This window comes from Megascapheus bottae, chromosome 1 (genome assembly GCF_031878675.1).
Source record: "Megascapheus bottae isolate mThoBot1 chromosome 1, mThoBot2.hap1, whole genome shotgun sequence".
Lineage (NCBI taxonomy): Eukaryota > Metazoa > Chordata > Mammalia > Rodentia > Geomyidae > Megascapheus > Megascapheus bottae.
In genome coordinates, this window is record NC_143509.1 from 84436358 (window position 1) to 84461390 (window position 25033).

The 25033-nt window shown below is 34.7% G+C and overlaps 1 protein-coding gene across 1 annotated transcript in view; it reads left to right on the top strand.

Moving 5' to 3' along the window:
- The window catches only part of Robo1 (roundabout guidance receptor 1), a 426986-nt gene that overhangs the window by 308206 nt on the left and 93747 nt on the right, over positions 1 to 25033 (top strand). Inside the window, exons 4-6 of the mRNA XM_090331140.1 lie at positions 19547 to 19667; positions 19976 to 20114; positions 22466 to 22593. Of these exons, the coding sequence (XP_090187266.1) occupies positions 19547 to 19667; positions 19976 to 20114; positions 22466 to 22593 (388 nt within the window). The remainder of the gene's footprint in view (positions 1 to 19546; positions 19668 to 19975; positions 20115 to 22465; positions 22594 to 25033) is intronic.

Genomic DNA, 25033 nt, shown 5'->3' on the forward strand with positions numbered 1-25033 from the left:
TTGACATTTCTCAATGTATGGTCAATCACATTCATATCTATAACCATTATTTCATGGCCAAATTAAAGATTTAACTATTAAAAATTTGTTAAGGAAAAATTTCTACTATGTAGTGAAAAAAAAATTGATGTACTTCTTTGGCTTTCTATAATGAAGAGACAGAATAGTTTAGGCGGGATGTGATAACATTTTCTGTCCTTTCCTACATCCTGTGTATCTTTTCAGGTTTCTTTGATTTCCCTTGTCGGTGTGATATTTTGGTCAAAAGCAGCTGACTCACATCCCATCCAAATCCCCAGTGTCCTCCCGATCCTTCACAAATTTGGCATTCAGCCTCCTCATTGCCAATTGCTTCCTCTCCCCTCAATTCCCTCAAGCCTCCTTCCCCAGCCATCTGCTCCTCCTCCCTTCCTTCGATTAGGGCTTTTGTCTGGTCTTCCAATTTCTCTCATTGTTCAATGTCTGTGACTTCCTTGCCCCCACCTCTCCCTAGAGGAAATCAACATATTTAACACAGCTGATGTCATAGATCCCTTTTCCCCCCAAGAAGTTCAATTTGTGTTTCTGAAAAAGAAATGTGTCATTTTTCTGTTTTGTGAAGGTCACAGGAAATTTGGATGGTAAACCAGAAATAGTAAGGCAGTAATAGACTTTTTTCCTTGTCCATTTTCAATAGTCAGTGCATGTTGTATATTTAATTTTAAAATGTGCATTATTTAAATATGTTGATGGGTTTGGAGAAAGGAATTGAATGAATTTGTGTCACATCCTGCTGCATAATTTTCAAATCTAATATTTGAACCACTAGGTTAGTAGGCTCAAACTTAGGCTTGGCCATTATAAGACCACATTATAAATTCAGCTTTCAATGCTTCTTAAATGCATTATCTTAATGGAAGATCTCCATAAATTTCATGTCTCAATAGAATTGTTTAATAACAATAATGTAATTATGGGATCATAGTGAAAAAATACATTCCATTGTAAATAGCAACAGATTCTGTATACATTAGTGTTCTGAAAACTCAGGAGATTAATTCTGATTTATCATACCTTTATGAACTCTGAAGAGAGCTAGTCAGCAAAAACTCAATCAAAATAGTAAATCATGAACTATTGAGGGCTGGGATGTTGTTTACTGGCAAAGCGCTTGTTTAACAAGTGCAAAGTCTTGGGGTCAACCCCCAGTACCAAAAAAGAAAAAGAACTGTGTTCTTTGCCTCTATTTGTATTTCTATCTGATTTCAAAATGTGGTACTATTTCCTATTTCCAGATTCGTCCTGTGTATTTTGTATTGCAGAACATGATGAGTAAGTACAGTATTTAGACTAATAATGAAATGAAAGTGATTCAAGTTCTGTGTACATCTCTGTTGTGCAATGTAAAAGACAACTGAAAATTCAGTGAGAATTAAGTTGTCATACCTTCAGGCATCCACTGTTTACCATGAATCAACTTTTTTTTTTCCCACGAATCTAGAACAGTTCTAGTCATGTACCACATTTAAGGAAATTGAGAAATTCTGTGATTGAGATGAGAAATGCTTCTTGAGAATGAGTGGTTTATCTCCTTAAGGAATAATGTGAACATTTCACAAACTTGCATTTAAATAATAACACGCATACTCATCATATCTGAACATCAAAAGCAAAACACGGAGCTAAGCGTTTCTCACCTACTTGTGGAAGAATAGCAGTCTTTTGAAAGGATGATAGTATACCAAGAAGGTATTCTTGGTTCCTGGCAACCAAATTTGTTTACAAGATAATACAAATATAAATGTAAGTCTAATGATAATTTAGCTTCTGTAGCACTTGAGTTATATGTCAGATGGACCTTTAAAAGCTTTAATACTAAGAGCTTCATGTTCCAATTTATGAGTTTTTTTTCATATGGTATTCTATTTTGAATGTTGGAGTTCCCTATAACCTTAGTCTAACTCTCCCTCCTAGTCTACCTGGCTCATTTTTATAGGTTGCAGCTTAGAGGTAACTTCTGCCAAGGAGCCTTATATAGAATCCCACCCCAAATATTCACATTTAATGTATTTTCTGATTATCTGCTCTTTTACCAAGTGTCTTATTTTTTTGCTGTAAACCACAATTTAGTTACTACTTCTCTGATACATCTTAGACACATTAAAGAGCCACTATCTTCCATGTGTCTGTGGTATAAATGGAGTTCAATGCATGAATCTCAAGAATATTGTAAATGAATCATATGTGATTAAAAAATAATGTCATCTAATGCTTCCAGGATCGAGTAGTTGCTAATTTGAACATTAACTTATTCTTTTATAAGAGTAAATATAAGTGTCACTCATCCCAATTACTTTTTCTAAAGCATATTTTTCATTAATTTAGGAATAAGGATATAACTCAGATTGATGGAAGTTCACATAGTGCTTTGTGATTTGCTATATTTATAGAATCTTAGTGTTTGGAATTGAATTACAAGATTAGAAGTCGGTGAGCTCTTCCAGGAGGATAGAGAAGTTAACTGATTCTAAGTCACTGGATAAATATTGATTCAACAAAGCAGCCCTCTCAATATCAGAGTTTATTCTAGTTTGACTTTTTTTATAACTAATCTGATCAACAGCTTCTAACCTGTATTGCATCTAAAGCAACACTTTCTACATACAATGTAAATGAACAACAGCAGAAAGAAAACACAGCTAGTATACTGTAATGAGTTTATTTCATCTCCCCTAATAAATACACCAATAGGATATTTGTATGAATGTATGTATTTCCTATTCTTGTTGTCAGTGGTCTATTACCTCCCTGAGACGATTCAGGCTCTCTACATTTTTTTTCCTAAATTAGATTTCATGAAAACCAGTTACAAATACATTTTTCCCAAATGTTTCCATCAAATGTTGGTTTCAGTCTACCTAACATTAGACATTAGCCTCATCTGTTTTCTCTGTGGAAATTAGCTGACTCTAGAAATCACAGAGCAAAACCTGGTTCCATCCGTGATCCTACAGTCAGAATGGATTCCTCCAGAAACAGAGTGTCTCATGAAGTCTCCTGAACAATCAAATAAAGTGGGACCTCATAATTCAGAATAGTAAACACCAATGTCATTTACCACTAAGCAGAAATATTTATAAACCCTACAACACGAATAAACATAGCCAAATAGCAATTCCAATAATGGAAATTTGGGGTTTGTTGGCTAACGTGCCCTTGAAGGCAGACAGCAAATGTTATTTCTTTTTCTCTTTTTCTTTTTTTTTTTTTGTTTCCAATATATGTTTACTCAAGCAGCTGCCTTTCTTCAGCTTTTAAGTAAGCACTTTGATATATCTGATCAGGCCATTCAATTTTTCCAAATGGCCACAGATTAGTGGAATTTTTACTACTGTCTGGGAGCATTTTATTTAATTATAGGTTAAAGTAGTTTGCCAAATTACAGGCATAATGTTTTGTGGGCTCCAGGATGGTGTCCTGATCAGTTTGTTTTCATTGTTCTTACTAGTCACTGATGAAATGTTTCTTTCAAAAAATGATTTTAAAATTTATCTTCTAGCATGTCTTGTAGTTTGTTATGGTTTACACATCTTATCTTTAAAGTAGATATTTAATTAGTACTGGAACACTTCAGGAGTAAATCCTCTGCTTTTTTTTTTTTAAAAGAAATTGCTTTTCTTTATAATGTAAACCTTCTATTAATTACAATAAATATATGGAAAGAAAAGAAATTGCTTTTCTAATTAATCATAAACGTTGTGGTGATTCATGGTGGGCAGATAGCATTCTCTTTCTGTTTATATTGAAAAATAAATTATACAAAATAAAATCTGTCTGTCTTTTTGTTTCTTATATCTCACATCAGTATGTTTTCTTTTGATGCAAGGATTTTAAAAAGTAAAGCCTGCATATCTTGAACAACATGATTTAGTATATTTGAAAGTACGCTTGGTTGGGTGAGCTGTTCTTTCCTTCCAATGAGGTCCAAAAGTGGTCAAGCATCTATTTCTCCATCATGTTCGTGTCTTAAAAATTCTCTTTCAATATATAATTCAAAAATTTATGCTAAGGCAGAGGTCTCCTGTAGTGTAATGCCAGTTGTGAGTTTTTTTGTTTAAAGGATAGTTTCTTGAACCAAATAAGTATTGGTAACATCTGACCACTTCAGCTTTTATCTCCTTAAAAACCAAAGAACTTGATAATATGATAAATCATATACCTTTAAAATGATCTGGTATGCATTAACTGAATTGCTACCAGATGGCACAAGGTTTGTCTTCTGAAGTCTTACAAATCTAGGTGATCACAATGCTTTAAGTCCTATCACATTAGAAAGAGGCTCAGGTTTAAGAGCATCATTATGAATGGGAAAAATTCAAGAGCAGTTGAGCTCAATCTATATTATACTGGTTGAAAGTAATGGAAAATTTTCTCCTGGAGTGGATAGAGTGTAATTTAGTGAGGAATTCATTATTTCTCACGTCTGACCGTCTTCTCTCACCTGGATGTGTCCTATCGCCATAATGTACCATGCCTCATGCCTATGAAAGATCTCATGAAAAATCTCCCCTTTTTATTAGGGAAGCTTATAAATACCCTATTGAAATGTTATATGTACTATGAAAATAAGCATGGGCATGGGAGAGCCTGTTCTTCTGTATGGACACTAATTTGTGATATTACTTAACTCTTTCTCCTACAAAAACAATTTGTATATGTAAAGTATCAGCACCCTGTTTTTTTTTTTTCTGATGCCAATAAGATGGATTAAGGGCAATTTTATTGTCTATCCAGATGAGACAAACTGCCATATCAAGTGTCATGGAGGTAAGGCCCTCAAATTTGATACACAGGGAGGTCTACAGATCAGACCTGTGTGTTCCATCAGCTATTTGCTCTTAGGATCTACTCATTTTTAGTTTATAGTTTGTGGCAGGAAGAGTAATGCCTCCTATTCTCTTCCCATTCACAAGGCCCTTTCTAGAACTTCTATTTTTGCATAAATGTTAGGGTGGGCTTCAGTGTATCCAATAATCACTGAGATCTAGCTATATCATCCAGAAATGTGAAGAGTATTTTCCCTTTGAGAATATGTAAAATTAAAGAGAATGCATGTGAACATGCCATGAAACAGTCATTGTTCTATCACACATTTCTCGTGCCTTACAATAGGATTCATTCAGAATGCCATTTAAATTCATCATTGTACTTGTTAAGTTTGCCATAAGAATGCAGATGTGTGTTTTTAAACATATTTGCAGAAAGAGTTATCAGAGTTATTTCATATAAAGGACATAATTGCTTTCAGGTATACATTTTACAATTGTGAAGTCATTTAAATTTAAATGTGTTTATTATTTTGAACATATTGTTTTATGCAATATGGTACAAAACAATATTTTATAAGAAATTCTCAATTACTAAGCCTTCTAAGAGAGATAATGACTGAAATCCCTAAGAATTCTACACAGTAATATGAGTGACGATAATATGCTTTTTTTCTCTTCTTATTTTTTATTGTGATTAATAATATGCTTTTTAAATGCAAAAAATAAAGTCTTAATGTCTACAAAGCAGAGGCAAGAAGTGGATCAAACTATTCCTACCAACTTTGTTTTGCTTCTTAATCTTCTTTTGCTTCTGATTTTATTTTGCTTCTTAATACTAATTTGTATAGAATCTAACATACAAAATGAATTTTGAACTCCATGTTCCAAAAATACAATTGAGGCATGGAGCAAGAACAAATACAGTAACCTATAATTGGATATACACTACATTTTCCATTCAATATGGTTTCTTTGTTTGTTTTGGTCATACAACTAAACAATTGATGCCTGAGACAAAAGGAACTGAATACCATGTTTAAAAATATTTGAGAAACATTTTAGAGAATTTTCTCTCATATATAAGTAAGAAGCAGAAATAGACAAGTAGTTTTTATTTTTTATTTGCCCATCATTTAATCAGTACTTGTCAGGAAATTGTGAGAGGCATGCTCAGACAATACTAAAGCTTGGTGTAACCTTCTTCAAATCTTACTTCCCAGAATTATGTTTTCTTCCTCATATGGGCTTTTGTCAATTTCCTTTCATTTAAGATATATGTAGATTCCTTTTCAATTATGTTAACATGTGCAGTAGTAGCGGTTATGAATTATTTATTTTCTCACCATGTGTCCTTCATACAATCGAGTTGCAAATTTGCCAAATAACTAGGTACATTCAAGAAAAGTCTTGGTATCGGTAAATGAAAGTAAATCTCTGCCCCTGGCCTGATGAGTTCTGACTTCTGATTAATCAATTATACTTGTCACTTGAAAACTCTCCTGCCTTTTCTTTGGTACTTTGGGATTGAGATTCCACAGAATATGAACAAAATTTTACTTTAGACTGTAGCTATTTTAGATATGGCCATAATTGTGTAGATTCTGTTAATAATATGAACTGATTGTTTTACTTTCTTTTATCTGAAAATTAAAAACACATTACTGCAAAATTAATTCATCTGAATATTTAAAAAATACAATCTGTTATATTCAATAGTTGATATTGTTTTGGTTTCATATCTCCTTCAGAATATAAATGCATTTATATTTCCAGGATAACAAGTTACATTCGAGTTTGTGGAAAAACAAACAAAAAATATTACTAAGATATTGAATACTCAAAGAAATTCTTACACTGAAGCAAACCTATAGAGAACAACTAAGTATAAGATCTTCTTATAGAGAGAAAGAGAGGTGGACTGTTAGCAAAGCATTTCAGCTAGTAGACTTATAACTCAAAAGAGCCAAGAGTCTGAATATGAGCTTTGCTCCCCTTCAAGTACAATGTACATTTGTTATCTTTATTTCTGGAACATTGTCATAATTCCTCCATAGATTTCTTATTTCAAGCTGTCGTAGCAGTGACTATATGTAAATTCAGAATTATAGCCAGATGGTAAAATGAGGTGATAAAAAAAGACTTGATTTTTGTGGGAGAATGAAAATTGCCCATAAGACTTTGTTTTTTCTTTTAAAACAGCAGGACATTGCTTCATGAGGCCTGTGAAGGAAATAACACATTAAATTTAATAGCTATGAGCTAAATTAATTTTTCATATTCATGCTGAATTCTACCATGTAATCTACCTAGAAATTTCACAGAGGTGTACACCAATCAGCGTCCTTCTTTTTCTGAGCTTGCTAGTAAAGGCTCTTTTATTACTGAGCCACTCTTTATGAAGCATGTTTTTTATAGGAGTCACTTTTGGGGTTCTAGTCTTAATGACATGGGAACCAGACACCTGGGGAATCTGCTAAAAGCCTTCACTGGTCATCTGCTTCCCATTCCATTGGGACTCAGCAGACCCCTATTACCATTTTGGGATACTATAACTTTCCAAGCCTTTTGCACCTGATTGCTTTGGACTTCCTACTTCTGAGTGGTCCTAGAAAAATGGGCTGGCTCAAGAAAACTGCCAAATTTCCTCTTCATTTGGCTTTGAGCCTACTTAAGCAAGCAAATTAGGTAGGCTTTTAAAAGCCTATGTTTTTTTTTTCCTTTAATTTCTTGTTAAAATTAGTGTTCGTGGAAAGGTCTTCTCATGATATACACTGGAGGAACAGAAAGGTACTAATTTATAACTTCAGCTAGAAAAGCTTCTTCTCCCTTTAAGTTAAGGGTGTCTCAGCAGGATGCCTCCCACTTGCCTGCAATTAGCAATACAACCCTTCCTGATGTAGTCTATAATCAAATTATCATAGGTGTACTCTGCAGAGGCAAACAGCCAACTCCCAATTTATAAATTGCTGCTAGGAAGAAAGGAGAAGTTTAGGAGGGGACCACTGCAGCTGCCAACATCCCCAGCAGAGACTCTTTCCAGGGTGTGTTCTCAGCTGGCAGTTCTACAAGCTGGGGAGACAGCCACATTCCCACTGGGATAATTACTTCTGCATGACTCCCTTGTTGCTTCTCTCTGATGATCAAGTATGTTTAAACTCCTGGCTGACTACATGTGGGTTTTCAAATGGCATTGTAAAGTGTACCTGCAAACAAATGAAATTGGATCATGTTCACTTGTCTATATCGTCGCCCAGAAGAAAGACCCTGATTGCTTCTTTATCTATCCATCCTGTTCCCAACAGAGGAATTGAGAGACTTGTGACAATTCTGGATTTCCTGCTTGTTGTGTTTCTTTTTTTTTTTTTTAAGTGTAACCAGGAAAAATGTAGAATACTTTTCAGTGTGGCATTCTCATGTTTTCTTTACATTGCATATTTACTTGCATGGTCTCCTTTCGTGATAGCAGGGTTTTGTTATTTTTCTCTGTTGTATTGTGTGCATGTACACAATGCTCAGAGTGTCTATTTGTACTTTGAATAGGCTGTGAAAAATAAAAGTTTTTTTCTCAAAAATTGATGACTAAATACATTAGTGACATATTTCTGATGATTTTTATTCATTAACACATTTTAGTGAATTTTTAACAATTAAGTTGAACAGTTGTTCTTTGTTTTTGTTTTGGTGTGTGTGTGTGTGTGTGTGTGTGTGTGTGTGTGTGTGTGTGTGTGTCTATTTTGGGGCTTGAACTCTAAGCTGTCTCTGAGCTCTTCAGCTCAAGGCTACCACTTGAGCCACAGTGCCCCTTCTTGTTTTCTGGTGGTTAAGTGGAGACAAGATTCTTGTGGACGTTTGTGCTGGAATGGCTTTGAACCTCAATTCTCAGATCTCAGCCTCCTGAGTAGCTAAGATTCCAGGCAAGCAAGTTGAACAGTTTTTATATTTTGATTGAAATCTAACTAGTTTCATATTTTTATAGCTAGTAGTAAGTTAAATGTAGTCATTATATGCATGAATCTAATTTTTCTTAGTTTTTCACATCCCTGGGAGTACAATTGCTCTCCATTTGTATCTGGTCATGAGTTCATGACAACTTAGTAAAACAGTCTTTGAGGAACAGCATGAAAGTAAATCAGCTCTGATCAAGGACTTCAAGGGGAAATATTTTAAATGATATGTCTCCTTTTTCCTTCTCCTCTTTCTCCTCCCCCTACTCCTTCCCCTCCTTCTTTTCCTCCCCCTCCTTCTCTTCCTCCTCCTCCTCCTGCTTCTCCTCCTCCTCTTCCTCCTCCTCTTCCTCCTTCTCCTCCTCCTCCTCTTTCTCCTCCTCTTCCCCATTCTCCTTCTCCTTCTCTTTCACCTCCTCCTCCATCCATCTCTCTTACCATCCAGTAAATATCATTAAATCAGAATAGGGAGAAGTGAGCATTTTTTACAAGCTGCAATAAGAGGCAATAAATATACTTCAATAAACTTTGAGCAGTATGAAAAACTGTGGTTTGGTTTAATCAGGTTTATTCTGGATGTTAGTCTATAAACTAAAACTTGGACTTTGGAACCTAAACATGAAATCATTTTGTCATGAATATCAAATGATATTATTTAATATGTAATTTTGTATGGTCAGATTAGTACAGATAAACAAATTTTGCAAGAAGTGGCATTTTGACTCAAGTGGTAGAGCATTAACCTTGAACTGAAGAGCTTAGGGACAGTGCCCACAACCAATGGGGGAAAATAATACCTTTAAACAAAATATTGAAATATTAACTTGAAATTTTTTCAAGGGGACAAAACATGAGAAAGGGGTATCAATGTGTGAGAAGTAATGCATCTACTATTTGGCAAATATGTATAACACCTCTACACATTACAATAAAAATTAACCAGTAAACATATGAAATTATATACTGTGGTTTAATTTACAGTTTTTACTATGATATGAATTTAAAAAATAGCCAAAAAAGAAACAGTGTACTTTCTTTGACAGTCTATAAAATCTAGGCTATCTACTTATATTCAATTATAATTATTTTTATTTTGCTAGGAAACACTGTAGACTCTTTACCAAATCCTTTACTACTTGTGCAATTATGCCACCATCAGGTTTTTCACTTAATTTAAGTGTATACAAATGTATTAACTGTAATATGATAGGTTCAAGGGAAATCTTAAATATTATAATTACTTCATTAAACAAAAAATTCAGGGAAATAAATACACCAGTAAATGGGTACTCAAAAGTAGTGTGGTCAGGTCAAGGGAAAAGGGAATAAAGCAATGAAAAGGAGAAGAGGGGGAAACTGCAGTCAATCCAATGTATATACTACAAAATTAAAAAGAATGAGGGAAATGGTGGGTAGGAGAGCGAAGAGTGAGAATGCTTAAAGAGGTGACATTGATCAATATCTATCATTTTTATAAACTGCCTTGTTAAGTCGCAACTTCCTTTTACAACTACTTAAAATTAAAAGAAAAGAAACCTTAAATGTAGAAGAATAATGTACAGAAAGCCATGAAAGCCATTTTTGAAAGTCAGAAGGTAGATGTTAAGAGATAACGTTGGGTTAATCTGAAATGCCTTATATTAAAGATTAATATCGTTGTGTGACTCACTTAAAATAATAGTTATTGAAGGGCTAGTTTAGCCTAATGGCAAAAGTGCTTGCCTAGGGTGCACAAAGACCTGGGTTTGATTATTCCTTACCACATGCATAGAAAAGCAGGAAGGGGTGTTGTGGCTTAAGAGGTAGAGTACTAGCCTTGAGGAAAGCCCACAGCCATTGCTCAGGCCCTGAGTTCAGTCCTTAGGACTGGCCAAAAAAAAGTTATTGTTTTGTTTTTCTTTCTTATGTTTTATGATTTCTCCTCCTCTCCCTTCCCCTCCCCCTTCCCCTTTCTCCTTCTCCTTCTCCTCCTCCTCCTTCTCCTGCTCCTGCAGCTTCCATAGGAAATCTTAAAGCAATGAAGGCAGTTATTGCCTATGTCTCCTTCATGTGTGTCTGTTAAAAGGACTGTCCTTCATCTTATTTCACCAAGGAGCTGACTGACCATCTGAGTGACCCACATCTCACTGCCATTAAAGACCAAGTAAGGCGCCCTTCTATAGTTCAGGACAGCTTGAGATCCATGCTGTGGGTTGAGGGCCCACAAAGAATCAAAAGGGTTGATATGACGAGATATCCTGCCCCAGGAGAGTTACCAGGAAACAGTTTAAAAATGTCGCACTGCATGGTAATTCAAGATCTCTCTTCTCACTTATGAAAAATAAGATGAGAAGAATTTCACTATAAAGAATTAAGTTTTTCAGAAAAAAATAATCTCAGTACTCAGGTGCTTTAGGAACACTTTACTCGTATATCCAGTTCTTACTCCTACAGCAAATGTGTAATTTCCAAGCTTTATCTTTCATAAAATGGTAAATATTAACTTGTGCTCTTTTTCCATTCACATGATGGTGCCTTTTCGTACTTTATGGGTATTGTTTGAAATATATTCCTCCTTTAGCTTTCTAAATCCATATTCTATTAACCCATTGTTCTAGTTGTTTCTGAATAGTATTTTGTGGAAAATAGATTTTTTTCATGTAAAATCTATTAAAGGAAATGAGATAAATTATATGACAGCCTGATGGTTGGCAATTTAAAATTGCCTTTGAAGCCCTTAATATAATTAGTGGATTCGTTTTTGGTCCGTTGAATTTGAGTCACATTAATGTAATTAAAAACAGAAAAGATTTAGCTAAACTAGTTAATTAGCCCCAGTCCATTTAGTGTGGTAACCAAGAGGTGTTCTGGATACCACGGCCTAAAAAAATTCCTGTGTAACAGATACTGCAAATCATCTGAGTTGCTTTAGGGTAGAAAATGAAGACAAACCTTGGAGTTCATTTTAAGTTCGTCCTTTTTTCCTTTGGTTGTGAGCACTGAATGCTGAGTAAGCTACACATAGGAAAAACCTTAATTTCCATTTTCTTTTTTAAAGAAAAAATATGTCTGTGTGAGTAAAGATAATTATTTTTTCTTCCTCTATTTCAGAATTAAGATTATTCCTGTGTATTTACTTACTTGCCTGTTGGCTTGTTTGTTCACAAGCTTCACAGTGGTATTCTTCACTTTGGATTGTAAAGCTACAGCTTACACCTGAGTTTTCTGTACTGTCACTCTAAAATAATTCGAAAAGAAGGTAAAGGATTTAGACAAGTGGTTTTATTTTTTTCCTGTGTCTCCGAGAAAACATCAAGTGCTTAGTGAAGACTTGTTAAGCTTCAAAAACAATCGTGTAGATTTTCCCAGGGAAGTTTTCTGGGATATAAAATCATATGTGCAAAGTATATAGAAAATTTCCATATTTCAAGACTTTAAAACTTCTTTTTAGCTGAAGACTGTTCCTAAGGGAAAAAAAATGAAAGTCTAAAGATATGTAAGACCTTAAAATTCTTTAGCACCTTCTCTTTCCCTCCTCTGTCTGCTGACTCCCCCCAAAAGAGCAAACCCATTGGGACCTTTTTGTTTTGTTTTGCTTTCTCTGCTTTCATTGAGTATGTATATAACCCAGTCCAAACCTCCGCCCTCCCCAGCACTGTCTAGAGCTTATGGAAATGTGGGCTTGTAATGTGGTTACCACTGGGGGCTGAAGGTATATGGTAATGAGGAGTAAGACCTCTGCTTGGATTTTTTTTTTTTTTTTAACACAGGCTGGGTGCCAGCATATTGTCTGAACCTTTAGGAAGTTCTGCTTCTTCACTTCAGGATTATGTTAATTGAAGTAGTGTGGCTACATTTCAGTGTTTAACTTTGTGTCTGTTCATTATACAAACTAGTTTTTGATAAGTTTACAATTTGGCTGTCAAATCCAGCTGCAGGAAGAAACCTGCCAAGAAATATTTCTTAGCTTGTATTTTCACATTTATAGTGTTTTCTGGGTGTCAGCAAAAAAAAAAAATTCCCTTTCTATGTAGAGAAAGGAAATGTCAATTTTTGTTTGACCCAGGGGCAGAATGGTTTTGAGTGTATAATGTCACCTTACATTTACCATTAATACTTTTATTTGTCTCAACATAAAATGGTGATTGTTAATAGTAGGAAGAGCTTAAAAGCTAATGTGTTGATTTGATCAAAGTTATAGTGCTGTGTTATTTCTACTTCTCTGTTTATTGAAGAGAACAGGCCACCAAGTCTTCTATATTAGTAACTATGGTTAATACAGTTGTAGCTTTTGGTACTTCTGTTTCAATTCTGGCATTTCTAGAACACCAAATTCAATGTGACTTTGTGGGAATTGAAAGTTTCTATTTTATTCCCATTATATTTTATCCTCCATATTTCCTACTTTGTTTTGTGTTCCTTCATTTTTATAAGTTTCTGTGTTATCTCTGAGGCAATAATTTTTTTCTCAGGCATAATTGGGCTTCATCTTTCACTGAAATCCTAACATTTTCTTTGAGAGCCTTAACATTGCTGCCAAAGAGATCATGAATTTTTGTTTTGTTGTAGTGAAACATTTTGTGTTGGAAAGATATTTGTAGCCAATCTATAAGTCTGGGCTGTTTTATACCATCCTTCATAATTTTTAGCATCTTGTATCTATCTATGAACTATCTGTCTGTTTCTATTACTGGGGTTTGAATTCACGGCTTTGTGTATGCTAGGCAAGCAGTCTACCACTTGAACTATGCCTCAAGCCCCTTGGCCTTTTCAAATTGCATTTGAGATGAGGGTCTCACTAGTAACTTTGCCTGAGCTGACCCCATACCCTGTCTCCAAGGTACCTGAGATTGCAATCACACTCCACCATGCCCAAAATGAATCACCTATTTTGATAAAGAGGACTGGTCCTTCTAATAGCTTTAAAATCATGTCTAGTTTGTGCTAATTTATACTAGTTTATGTCCCAGCTCTTGTTTTTGAGAGCCAAATATATCTTCATACATATCCAAGGCCAATGGTGAGGAAGATTAACCCAACTGAGAATAATTGTTTGAAAGGAAATAATTACAGCATAGAAGGCCTAAGAATTATTTGTTTCAAAGGTTTTGCAGTGCCAAGCTGAATGCACATTTTCCTTACAAAACCAGTGACAAATTTGTAATTAATTTTAATAAAAAGGTTCTTTGGAAACCTGATAATGTGTGCTTGACATGCTAGCTCTCAGTAGTAGGAAGCAGGAAAATCTCATGTTCAAGGTTATCCCAGTCTACAGAGTGAGACTTGTCTTTAAAAGCTTCTGAATTTGCTCTAACAAAGGAGATTGCTTTTGATTGGGTAAGCATCATTTGACTCATTAGTACAATAGTATAACATACAGTATACACCAAATATACAATGTTTAATTTTCTAAATATTTTGTATGAGTTCTCTTTTGTATTCCTCAGACAACTATTAAAGGTAGCTATTAAGTGGATCTCCATTTTAGAAATTGAAAACAGATGGAAATGAATTAATATCATGCCAACAATGAGATAAGAGTTTCTTAGTCTTTTGTGCCTAGGTTGGCTTTGAACCATGATCCTGAGATCTCAGCCTTCTGAGTAGACAGGATTGCAGATGTGAGTCACCACACCTCACTAATTCATTCTTTTTTTGAAAAGAATGTCTGATGTTTAGAAATCTTTCCTAAACATTTTACCTTGTTGAATCTATTTTTATTTTGAATCTAGGTAATCTGTGTAAAGAATACCCTGAATGGAAAAAAAAAAAACAATGGTATTGTCCAGTTGACCTCATCTAGTACTTGGTGATTAATATACTTGCTGTTATAATAAGAAGAAAGCTGAATTTTTCCTCACTAAAATATGTTCTAAAACTCCATTGTATATAAATATTACAATTTCTCTATTCATTGTAGGACATCTGGATTATTTTATAGAATGATTGTTGTGAATAGTGCTTCAATGTACATGAAATATTTGTGGGAATTTTAGGAAGAAGAGAGGGTTTGAGAAGCCAAATAACAAAACAATTTGCCGATCAAAATGCAATCTCCTGTCCAACTAAATGGTGCTGATACAAAGTATGAAAAACTATGTTTTGTAAGCTTAGCATTTTTTTTTTTTTGCCAATCCTGGGGCCTGAATTCAGGGTTTGGGTGCTGTCCTTGGACACATTTGCTCAAGGCTAGCACTCTGCCACTTGAGCCACAGCACTCCTTCTGGCTTTTTCTGTGTACGTGGTTCTGGGGAATCAAAGCCAGGCCTTCATGCATGCTAGGCGAGCAGAGCACCCCTAGACCACACTCCCAGCCCCCAGCTTAACATGTTCTCATGTCCCAATTAGTCCAAAGGGATATTTTTGCATTGCTATAGAAATTATATATAAATGAACAACCACAACAAATATGTATTTTAATCCTTTGCAAATTCTTTACTCTAATGGAAAAAGCTTCTAAAGATAACTTGATTCATAAAAATACTCCTGTATCTTGAGACAACATTTGTCAAAGTGGCACACATATAATTAGAGTTTGCCCACTTATAAATGTTGCTGAAAATATTTATAAAATGCCTAGTGTACCACTTTCATATTATACAGTGGGTATGATTTAATTATAAATGAAAGCTATGATGTGAAAGTTCATGTCATAGGAGCAGTTTTTCTGTGTTTATTCAGTACCAGAAACATTGATAGGTACTCTTAAAGCATGCCTCCTAGTAGATTGAGTTGTAAAAATTCCTGTATTGAGCCAATTTACCAGAACAGGGAACTGTAATAACAGGGTGTCTACTACAGGCTCCTTAGGATTTTATGGCTCTCTTTGAATTTGAGTTCACCTCAGCTTAATTGCCTCTCTTTCACCTCACAAATGGAGGTGGGGCATGTCTGAGAATCTCCAGGCTGTCCTTCTTAAGTCTGGTTATGTAAATTCCTTTTATTCTGCATGTGTATGAATTCTTTCATGTTAGTTGGTGACCCACTTGGGCACAAGCACTTTGATTTAAAACTCTATTTTTTTTATTAAAAACATGTAAAAGTAAATCAATCAAGCATTCCACTAAAGTTATAGAAATAAATTTACTGTTTAAAATCATTTATATGTCATTCTTTTGGCTCTCATGTTTTTAAATACTTGAATATGCTTTATTTTGTTATAGGTATTCAGACTGAGTTATTGATTTTTAGGTCTAAGAATGTTTAACATTTTTGGTTCCTCTTAAATTTTGCTATTATCCGATTAATTATTGAATAATTCCTTCTGCAGTGGACTGGTGTCCCAAATATAAAAGGATATTCAAGGTCAAAGTCTGAAGCATAAGAGGAGGCTCAGTGTCTTGTCTGAATTGTTGATGGGACATCTAGGACTACTTCACAGATCACTTAATTTGCATTTCAGAAACAGAGTATTTTTTACCCCATTTCTTGTTCTTAGAATCTGTCTATCTATCTATCTATCTATCTATCTATCTATCTATCTATAATTGTATTTTAATGTCAGTATATAATGTGTATAGGGGTTGCAGTTATATAAATATTTCGGAATAAGCCTATAATGAAAGACATCAGAGACCTTCTTGGGATTATAAATCATAGATTTTTTTATTGTGATACACTAATGGTTATAAATCCCAAGAACTCCTTTATCAAATTCAAAGTAACTGTATTAACAGTCTTGTGGGTTGTGCATTTGTTGTCATTGGGCTAACTTGTATAGCCAAAGACAGTTGGCCTGCTATTTAAGCCTTGTTTCAGCTTGATTCATGACATTAGCTAAGGTGCTTTCCTTCCACAAGAATGTAATTCACCATCAGAAAGGAGAACCTGACATTTAAAAGCATAATTAAAATGTATGATGAGTGTGATTGAGGTGTGTGGGAGAAAGGATTGTATTTTTTGGAGCTGTGGTCCCTTTGGTGAAAAGGAAGAGTATTCTAACACTTAACCCAGCAGTCTAACAGCAGGGTTGTATTAAAGTGCACCATTCAAATGATGTATTTGTGCAATAAAACAACTCATAAAACATAAAATACTACTATGAAGCAGTATTCTCGTTTGTTCTACATTTAAGAACATTTGTTTGAGACTTACTGAGATGATTTTACACCCATGCGAGAGAAAAGTGGATTTTAGTTATGTTTTAAAAAGAGTGGCAGAAGTAAATACTATGAGTAAATACTATGAGTAAGGGAATAGTTTCATAAGATATCATAAAGGTATATAATGGACTATCATGTTGCTATTCAAATTGATGCTATATATTTTTTGTACCGTGTCTTCAAAAATTAAAAAGTCAAAATGCTCTGTTTTTGCATTATTTGAAAATTTAAGTGTGTATGAAAACAAACTGTCTAACATTTCTATAAGGGTGTCTAAAATTGAATTCAGGAATTTGATCTTGCTATGCAAACAGTATGCTATTTAAGCAACAGTGGAACCTTTATTATTTGTTGTTGCTGTTGCTATTGTTGCTGATTATAGTTGTGATTTATTTTGCATCGTTCTGTTCTGTTTGAGATGTGGGCAAGCAGAAATTTTCAGTCCTCATTCTTTTGCTTCCTGAATGGCTTAAATTGTTAGTATTTTTAGGTTTATAATTTTTTATTATAATGTATAGAGGGGTTACAATTATATTTGCCATATAGTAGGTACATTACTTCTCACACACTAATACCCCTTCTCATGCTTTTGTCCCTATTTTCTTCCCCCAACTCTTCCCAATCATCTTGTTTTTCCCCCTTCCTTTTCTTATTTCAAGTATTTTTTAATTGTTAGATCTTCACTACCTTACTCAGGGTAAATATCTCAAATTAGAAGACAAGGTCTGAGGGATTATTCAATGCACGTATTATTCTGGTTGTGCATGGTAGACAATCCAGGGGAAAATAACATATGCTGTATTTGTACTAGAACCTATGAACATCTGATAATTTGTTTTAAAAAATCTATTGAGCAAACATCTAGTTCTAAAAGGAAAAATATTAAAACTTCCTTTTAGTATTTGGTTTGTTTTGATGTGATCAAAATATTTTGTATGTCTACACTAAAGTGATTTAGTCATTCCCAAATAGGAAGGACCTTTCACCTTTACATAATATTTCAATAAATTTCATAGCATGGAAAAGGAAAAGAGAGAGAGTGTGTGTGTGAAGTTTATCTCCAGCACCACCAAAATAATAATAAAAATGTGTTATATCAAAATATAATATCATTAGTAATCTAAACTTGGGCTATTGAAAAAGTTAGTTTTAATTATTTTTTAAAATTATCTGGCGAGGTGGCTCACATCTGTAATCCTAGCTACTCAGGAGGCTGAGATGTGAGGATCAAGGTTCAAAGCCAGCCCAGGCACCAAAGGACCTGAGACTCTTATCTCCAATTAACCTCTAGAAAATGGTAAGTGGGGCTTGACTCAAGGGTAGGGACCATTAATACCATTACCTACTCCATAGGTATCCTCCTCATATCTAATCACTTAAGCTAAAGAGCTCAGGGACAGCACCCAGGCCCAGGGGTAGAGTGGAAGCCTTGAGCTAAAGAGCTTAGGGCCAGTGCACAGGCAGAATTCAAGCCCCATTCCCTCCCCTGCCTACACACAAATTGCTATTATAAAGGTGATGTACAAAAGGGTAACAGGTACATAACTCAGAATAGTTGAGCAAAAGCAGAGCTTAAGTATGGAATACATGGTGCAGAGACTGCTAGCTATTTTTGAAATAGGATTTGGAGACAAATTTTGAATAAATTATAGAAAAAATATGTTGAGTGTGTTCTTCCTTCTTTCTATCCTTTCCTTCTTCCCTTCATTTTTTATTTAATTTTATTTTCATTCTTTGATAATGTGTACAATGTTCAGAGTAAGTGTGAGATTAAACCTCAATGAGTATTTTTGCAAAGCCATTAGATATAGTTGGATAATTGAACTAAAATCCTCAATGAAAATTGTGCTAATGAAATATAATCTAAATACATTGGAAATGAACTTTATAATTTTTTGGAGGGGCTATGAGGAAGGGAAATGGTAGATAAAGAAGGGAGAGTGTAACAATTTTGACAAGAAATGTACTCATTACTTTATGTTTGTAAATATAATCTCTCTATATCACCTTGACAATAAAATTGAATTAAAAAATGATAGCCTAGTTTTTACATACCCATCTTGATTCATGTTTAGCTTCAGTATATTTCTTTTACTAAATGCTTGCTTATATTTGTAATTAATTATATTTGTAATTAAATGTTTAGAAGACTCTCTTACAAGAAATAAAGTTAGGAAAATATGTTTTTGTTGTAGTACATATTTGGAGAGAATTGTATTTCAAATTACTATCTATCAATATAGAAAACAGTACCTATCATCTGTTTGATTCAATTTTCTTTTTTTTTTATTTTCTTAAAGAACTGTCTTTTTCATTGTGAGGATAAGGTATAGCGTGTTGCAGGTGCATTTCTTCTTATACATTGATACCCTATCTCATGTTTTCATTTATATTCTTAAAAATTAACTTCATCTCATCTGATATATTGTATATATGTTTATTTGGTTATTTGAAATTGGATAGGGAAGGGAGGAAAACAAGATGAGGCGGGTAGGGAGAGGGAAATGGGGACCAAAACATGAGAAAGAGTATCGATGTTTGTGAAGTAATGCACCTTCTAACTGTTGAATGTAATGTAACCCTTCTATTAATTACAATAAAATATATGAAAAAAATTGACTTCATCTCAGAAGTCTTCTAATCTGTAATCAATAAAGCTATAGCTATTTTAAGTGTAACCATATCAAGATTCTTTTTTTCTTTTTCTTTTAAGATACGGGGAGGAAAACTCATGATTACTTACACCCGTAAAAGTGATGCTGGAAAATATGTTTGTGTCGGTACCAACATGGTTGGAGAACGTGAGAGTGAGGTAGCAGAGCTAACTGTTTTAGGTAAGTGTAGCTTTGCCTGATCTGCTTGCTGCAAATACATATAGATTTTTAATGTCTGTCTACAAAGGAGAAAGAAATGGGGGGGTGGGGATTCCATAATTCAGTAACGCCACCTGAGATAAAATAGCCCATATGTAGAAGGAGAACTGGAGGAGGTTCCAAAACATACAAAACATCTATTGTAGTTGGGAACCATGTGGAATAATTTTTGAAGTATTATTTTAAATTAGACATCTGTTCTTATGATCTCATGTACTTTTTGGTTCATTTGTCTTTTGCCTTGAAATGATGCTTTCTGGTTCATTTAGAGAGACCATCATTTGTGAAGAGACCTAGTAACTTAGCAGTAACTGTGGATGACAGTGCTGAATTTAAATGTGAGGCTCGTGGAGACCCTGTGCCTACAGTACGATGGAGGAAAGATGATGGAGAGCTGCCCAAATCCAGGTATAGATGAAGGTTTAATGTCATTCATTCCCCCTGGATTTTCCATGTTTATCGGACCATTAAAACCATCAGCTATTTCATAGGTATCCTCCTCCTATCTATTCACTAGCCTTACAATATTGGGACTTTACTACAGTATTGGGACTTTACTATGCTTTAAGCATAAGCCATATGTATAACATTTCCTGGGCTAGCACTATGTAGTATAACACTGTGTGGGTACTGGACTGGGCAGAGAGTCATAGATACTTAGTCAGCCATATGATTAGGAGGAATAATAACTAATATTCTTTTTAGTGCACTGTGATGTGAAGCAAAGATGTTCAGTAATAGTGGTGTATGAACAGCCATTCTGATTTACATTATTTTCAATGGGTTGATTAGAACATATGTACCGCCTAAGTTGAAGAGCATCTATAGACCTGTGCTTAGGGGCCAGGCTAGTTTACTGAAGATCATTAGAATCAGGATGTTGCCATGTTTTCTCTGAGGCTTTCAAGTAAGAACTTTCAATTTATGAGACTGACTTGCACATTACAAAATATAATATGCCTTAAATATATTTCTCTGTTGCTCAACCAATCACAAAGTTATTGTTGTACAGAGATATAGCATCAAAGGCAGTTCTTGGAGCCAATTAAAAACTGGATTTATTTTTTTTTGTCAGCTATCATATCATGGTAGAAGAGCTGAGAGTTTCTTCATAGCTATCAAGCTCTTAAATTGGCTCGTAGAAAACTCAAAAATAAGGAAGCCTAAGAGTGAAGAAAGGAAGCAGAGCACAGAGATATTGTCATTAGCCTGTCTGCACTAATGTGTTCACCCATCCAGCAAAGGTGTATTTAGCAGTTGCAACCCCTTCTAGATGTCAGATGATAGCATTCCCATAGAGAGTGACAGCACTCAAGAGGTCCACAAAAGAGCACCGTCATGGCCACATATAGAATCATCTTATCCTCTGGGCACATGAGTATAGACAAGCAACCAATGAGAAAAACTTAAGGAGATTCTCCCAAGGAAATGAACTGAAATATAACTATCAAATTGAGAAGAAAGAAGAGTAAGTATTCCAGGAAAATGCCCATCACCACATACACACAAGTAAGGAAAAAAATCATATAAACTTGAGAAGGGTTATCAATGTGTGAGAAGTAATGCATGTGCTACCTGACAAATTGTAACGCCTCTATACACTATCCTGACAAGAAAAAAAACCACATATTAGCAGGGTGGACAGTTTAACACAGCTCGTGTGTAGAGTATGAGCAAGAATGGCATGCTTGGAGATAGTGTTGGAATAGTTGAGAAACAGTGGCTGCTCCATCAAGGGCTTCAGGCAAGAAAAATATGAACTTTTCAATCAGGTTATATGACACTGATAAGACACTTGGCTACTTTTCAGAAATAATAACTTCATTAATGCTATATATAACACTCCTATTGGCAAAGGCCAGTGGCTTGAATATCACCACTAGAGCTTAACAGTTTAAAGACAACATTTTTTTGCCCTAGGAGATGAGATGGGTTCAGCTCCTAAATCTGATGAATTAAGTAACTTTGTTAAGTAGAGAAATAAGAGAAGATAGATATTTGTAGAAGGATCTGATTTATATTAGGAGGTGAAAGGAGCGTTTCATCTAACCTATTTAATATTAGATGCTTGTTGAATGTGTTGTCTAAATTGGCAAAATGGATGGGAAACATAGTTGAAACAGAGTTGCAATGCATTAGTATAGCCAGTCCCTTTAGAAACTACAGGAGCTAATATAGCTCTGAGAAGGACATGTAATTAGAAAGAGAAGGAATTCAAAATAAAGGTCAAGAGAAGCCTGACACTTGATGGGATTGAAGATGAAACAAAGCAAATCAACTCTATATCTGATTGTGTGGGTTCAGATTTCAAATCTGCTCACACTCATTTCCTTATCTACAAAATGAAGCCAGTGTAATTTCTTTATCTACAAGATGAAGCCAGTGTACTTACTTCTTAAATGTTCTGTGAGAATTTATAAAGACAAAACTGCATAGAGTATTTAAAGTCTGTTGCAAGAATTCAATTAATGATCAGTGTCATTTAATATTAATGTGAACCTGGTAGGTTGAGGAAATAAGAGCCAGTTCCTCCTAACAAAAATTCACTTAAGGAAGCATTTTCACATGACAGTTCATACACAAAGAATTTTTTTAAAAAACATAGAGGACTGCAACATTGTTTAATATGTTATATTTTTTTTCCCGAAAGTGAAGGTTGCATATTATTTGATGCTTACCTAGATACACCATAAAGTTTAACAATAAGCTAAGTCAAGAAGAAAATCATTTGGCTATGTTTGCATTTGTATTTACATCAGATACGAAATCCGAGATGATCATACGTTGAAAATTCGCAAGGTGATGGCTAGTGACACGGGATCATACACTTGTGTGGCAGAAAATATGGTTGGAAAAGCAGAAGCATCAGCTACCCTGACAGTTCAAGGTAAGCACTGGGGAGCTCTCCAGGGTACTTTGTGTTCATCATGTGAAATATATGTTGATATCAGCTACCTGATATGAATTGTGTATTTTAAATAATGCTCTAAGTACTTGATTTCAGACATATTTTCAGGAATCATACCACCTTATCTGTCAACTATGATAAGAAATTAAAGTGAACTTTCAAAATGATGGAGATAGTATCTCGGTCAAGGAAGAGTATGTTTTCATCTCTGTGACTTTAAACTTAATGTCTTAATTTAAATGAGAGTGCTATGGAAAAGAATCTGTTAATCCAGATCTGACACTTTCCAGGATCTGTACAGCTTGGAAGAGATAAACCAAAGGATTCTACTGTCTTCTGGAATGTAATACCTGATCATAAATTAGGAAGCCTACAATACTTTACAATGCACATAGTACCTGTGACACAACATGCTCAGAGTTTATGGGGGTGAATGCAATTTGCGCTGTTTGCATTTTGATGAAGATTTTTTACTTGCTACCACAGTAAGCTGAAATGGACCTGGTGTTCCACAGATAAAAGTGTCTGCAAAGTCAGAGCCCTGCCTTACACTGATATCATACTCTTCCATCACACCCAACCAGTCCATAATCCAAGTGTTTTCATCCTATCCTTCCTCTGCTCTTTTCTTGACGAAGTAAAATAGTTATGTCTCACTGTGGCTTTTCTGTGAACTACCTTCTCTTCCCCTCTCCCTTCTGCTGAGAAATTGCTATGGAATTTGAGAGACAATGACCTTTGAAAACATTTTATTGGTTTAAGAGAAATCTCCTATTTGGTCAAGTGCATATAGTACAAGGGATTTCTTGCTATAAACCACTTAGCTTGTTGCTGGGTCTAACATTAGCAACACTTGGTGCTGTCATCTTTTCTGAGCACTGTCTCCTTCCAAGGCTATTAAGAAGAAAAAGGTAGCTTTTGAGAGAGTACTTGTACCATGGGCTTTCTACAAAAGAGCCTTGTGGGCTTTTTACATTAGGGGGGAAAAGAATAAAGAATATTTCCTTCCTGTCTCTAAAGCCATTATGTCCCACTTTGGGGTTTTTAACTCAACCTCATAAAAACAAAAGGTTAAAAAAAAATCCGGAACCAACATTGAATTTCTAAGGTCTCAATTTCTCTTTAATCTAGGTTAGACCTAAACTCTAAGTAAGGCTAAAGCTGTTAGAATGGAAAATCTCTTTACATTTAGAGAGCACATAAATTTCACAGATGTCAAATGCCAGTTCAAAAGCTCTCCAAAGAAGCTGAGATGAACACAAGATGTGGAAAGGTGTATCTATCTTAAGATAATGGTGACAAAATATTTCATTGGGCATCATATTAGTCAATGAATTATATTTCAGTCTTTTGCTTTAAAGTCTTTTACCTTGGTAGCCTGATGCTTTTTATAAATTATAGCTGTTTTGTGGAGTGTAAGGTAGACATTCAAATTTTAAACTCAGTTCAATAATTCATCTTTAAGTTTTCTATGTGAAATTCGAAATTCTCTTCCCCCCCCAAGTCTAGCTTCTAAAGGAAATAGATAATAAAGGATAAGTGGATCAAAGTGGGTAGATATTCTCATTTCTACTGCATTTAGATTTTTTGTAAACATACTTGAAATTTCTATATTGTTGTGAAACTATTATTTTAGTCTACACTAACATAAAAGATCGCAGTCATAAATTTTAAGACATCTTCAATATTTTCAAATACTCCAATACGTAGAAGAATATAGAATGATTCTTAATTGCAGGACATAAATCAGGGAGGAAAAAAATTGAAACTTGAGAGTTTAGGTCTTTTTCTTCTTTTGAGAACAGGCAGAAAAGCATTCATCCTTTATTTAAAATAATGGAAATATTATTGCAAGTTAAATGAAATTTAGTGGTGTTTTTGATTTCTGTGTTATAGTTCAGAGTCAGTATGTCCTGAAAAAATGATCTTTCATTCAAACAAACAAAACTTGAAGTAAAGCAACAAAACTCTGCTGTGTACTAAAATTGTGAGGAAAATTTTTATCATAAATGAGAGCAGATTAGCCATTAGAGTTACTACCATTTTGTGCTTACTTCACTAGCACATATACTAAAAGAACCACAACTTGAGAATTTTTCTTCTCTACTTAGTTCCCCTCCACCCCCAGTCCTGTGGCTTGAACTTAGGGCCTGCGCACTGTCACTGGGCTTCCTCTACCATTTGATCACAGCAGCACTTCGAGCTTTTTTCTATGTATGTGATACCAAGGAATCGAACCCCAGTCTTTGTGCATGCTAGGCAAGCACTCTACCATTAGGCCAAACTGCCAGCTGTCTACTTAGTTTTTGAAATACCTAATAGTTTTCTTATTTTTTATTTTTTCTCCCCTCTCTACTCCTTCTTCTTTCTCTGTCTTTCTGTCTCTGTCTGACTGTCTTTCTGTATCTCTCTGTGTATC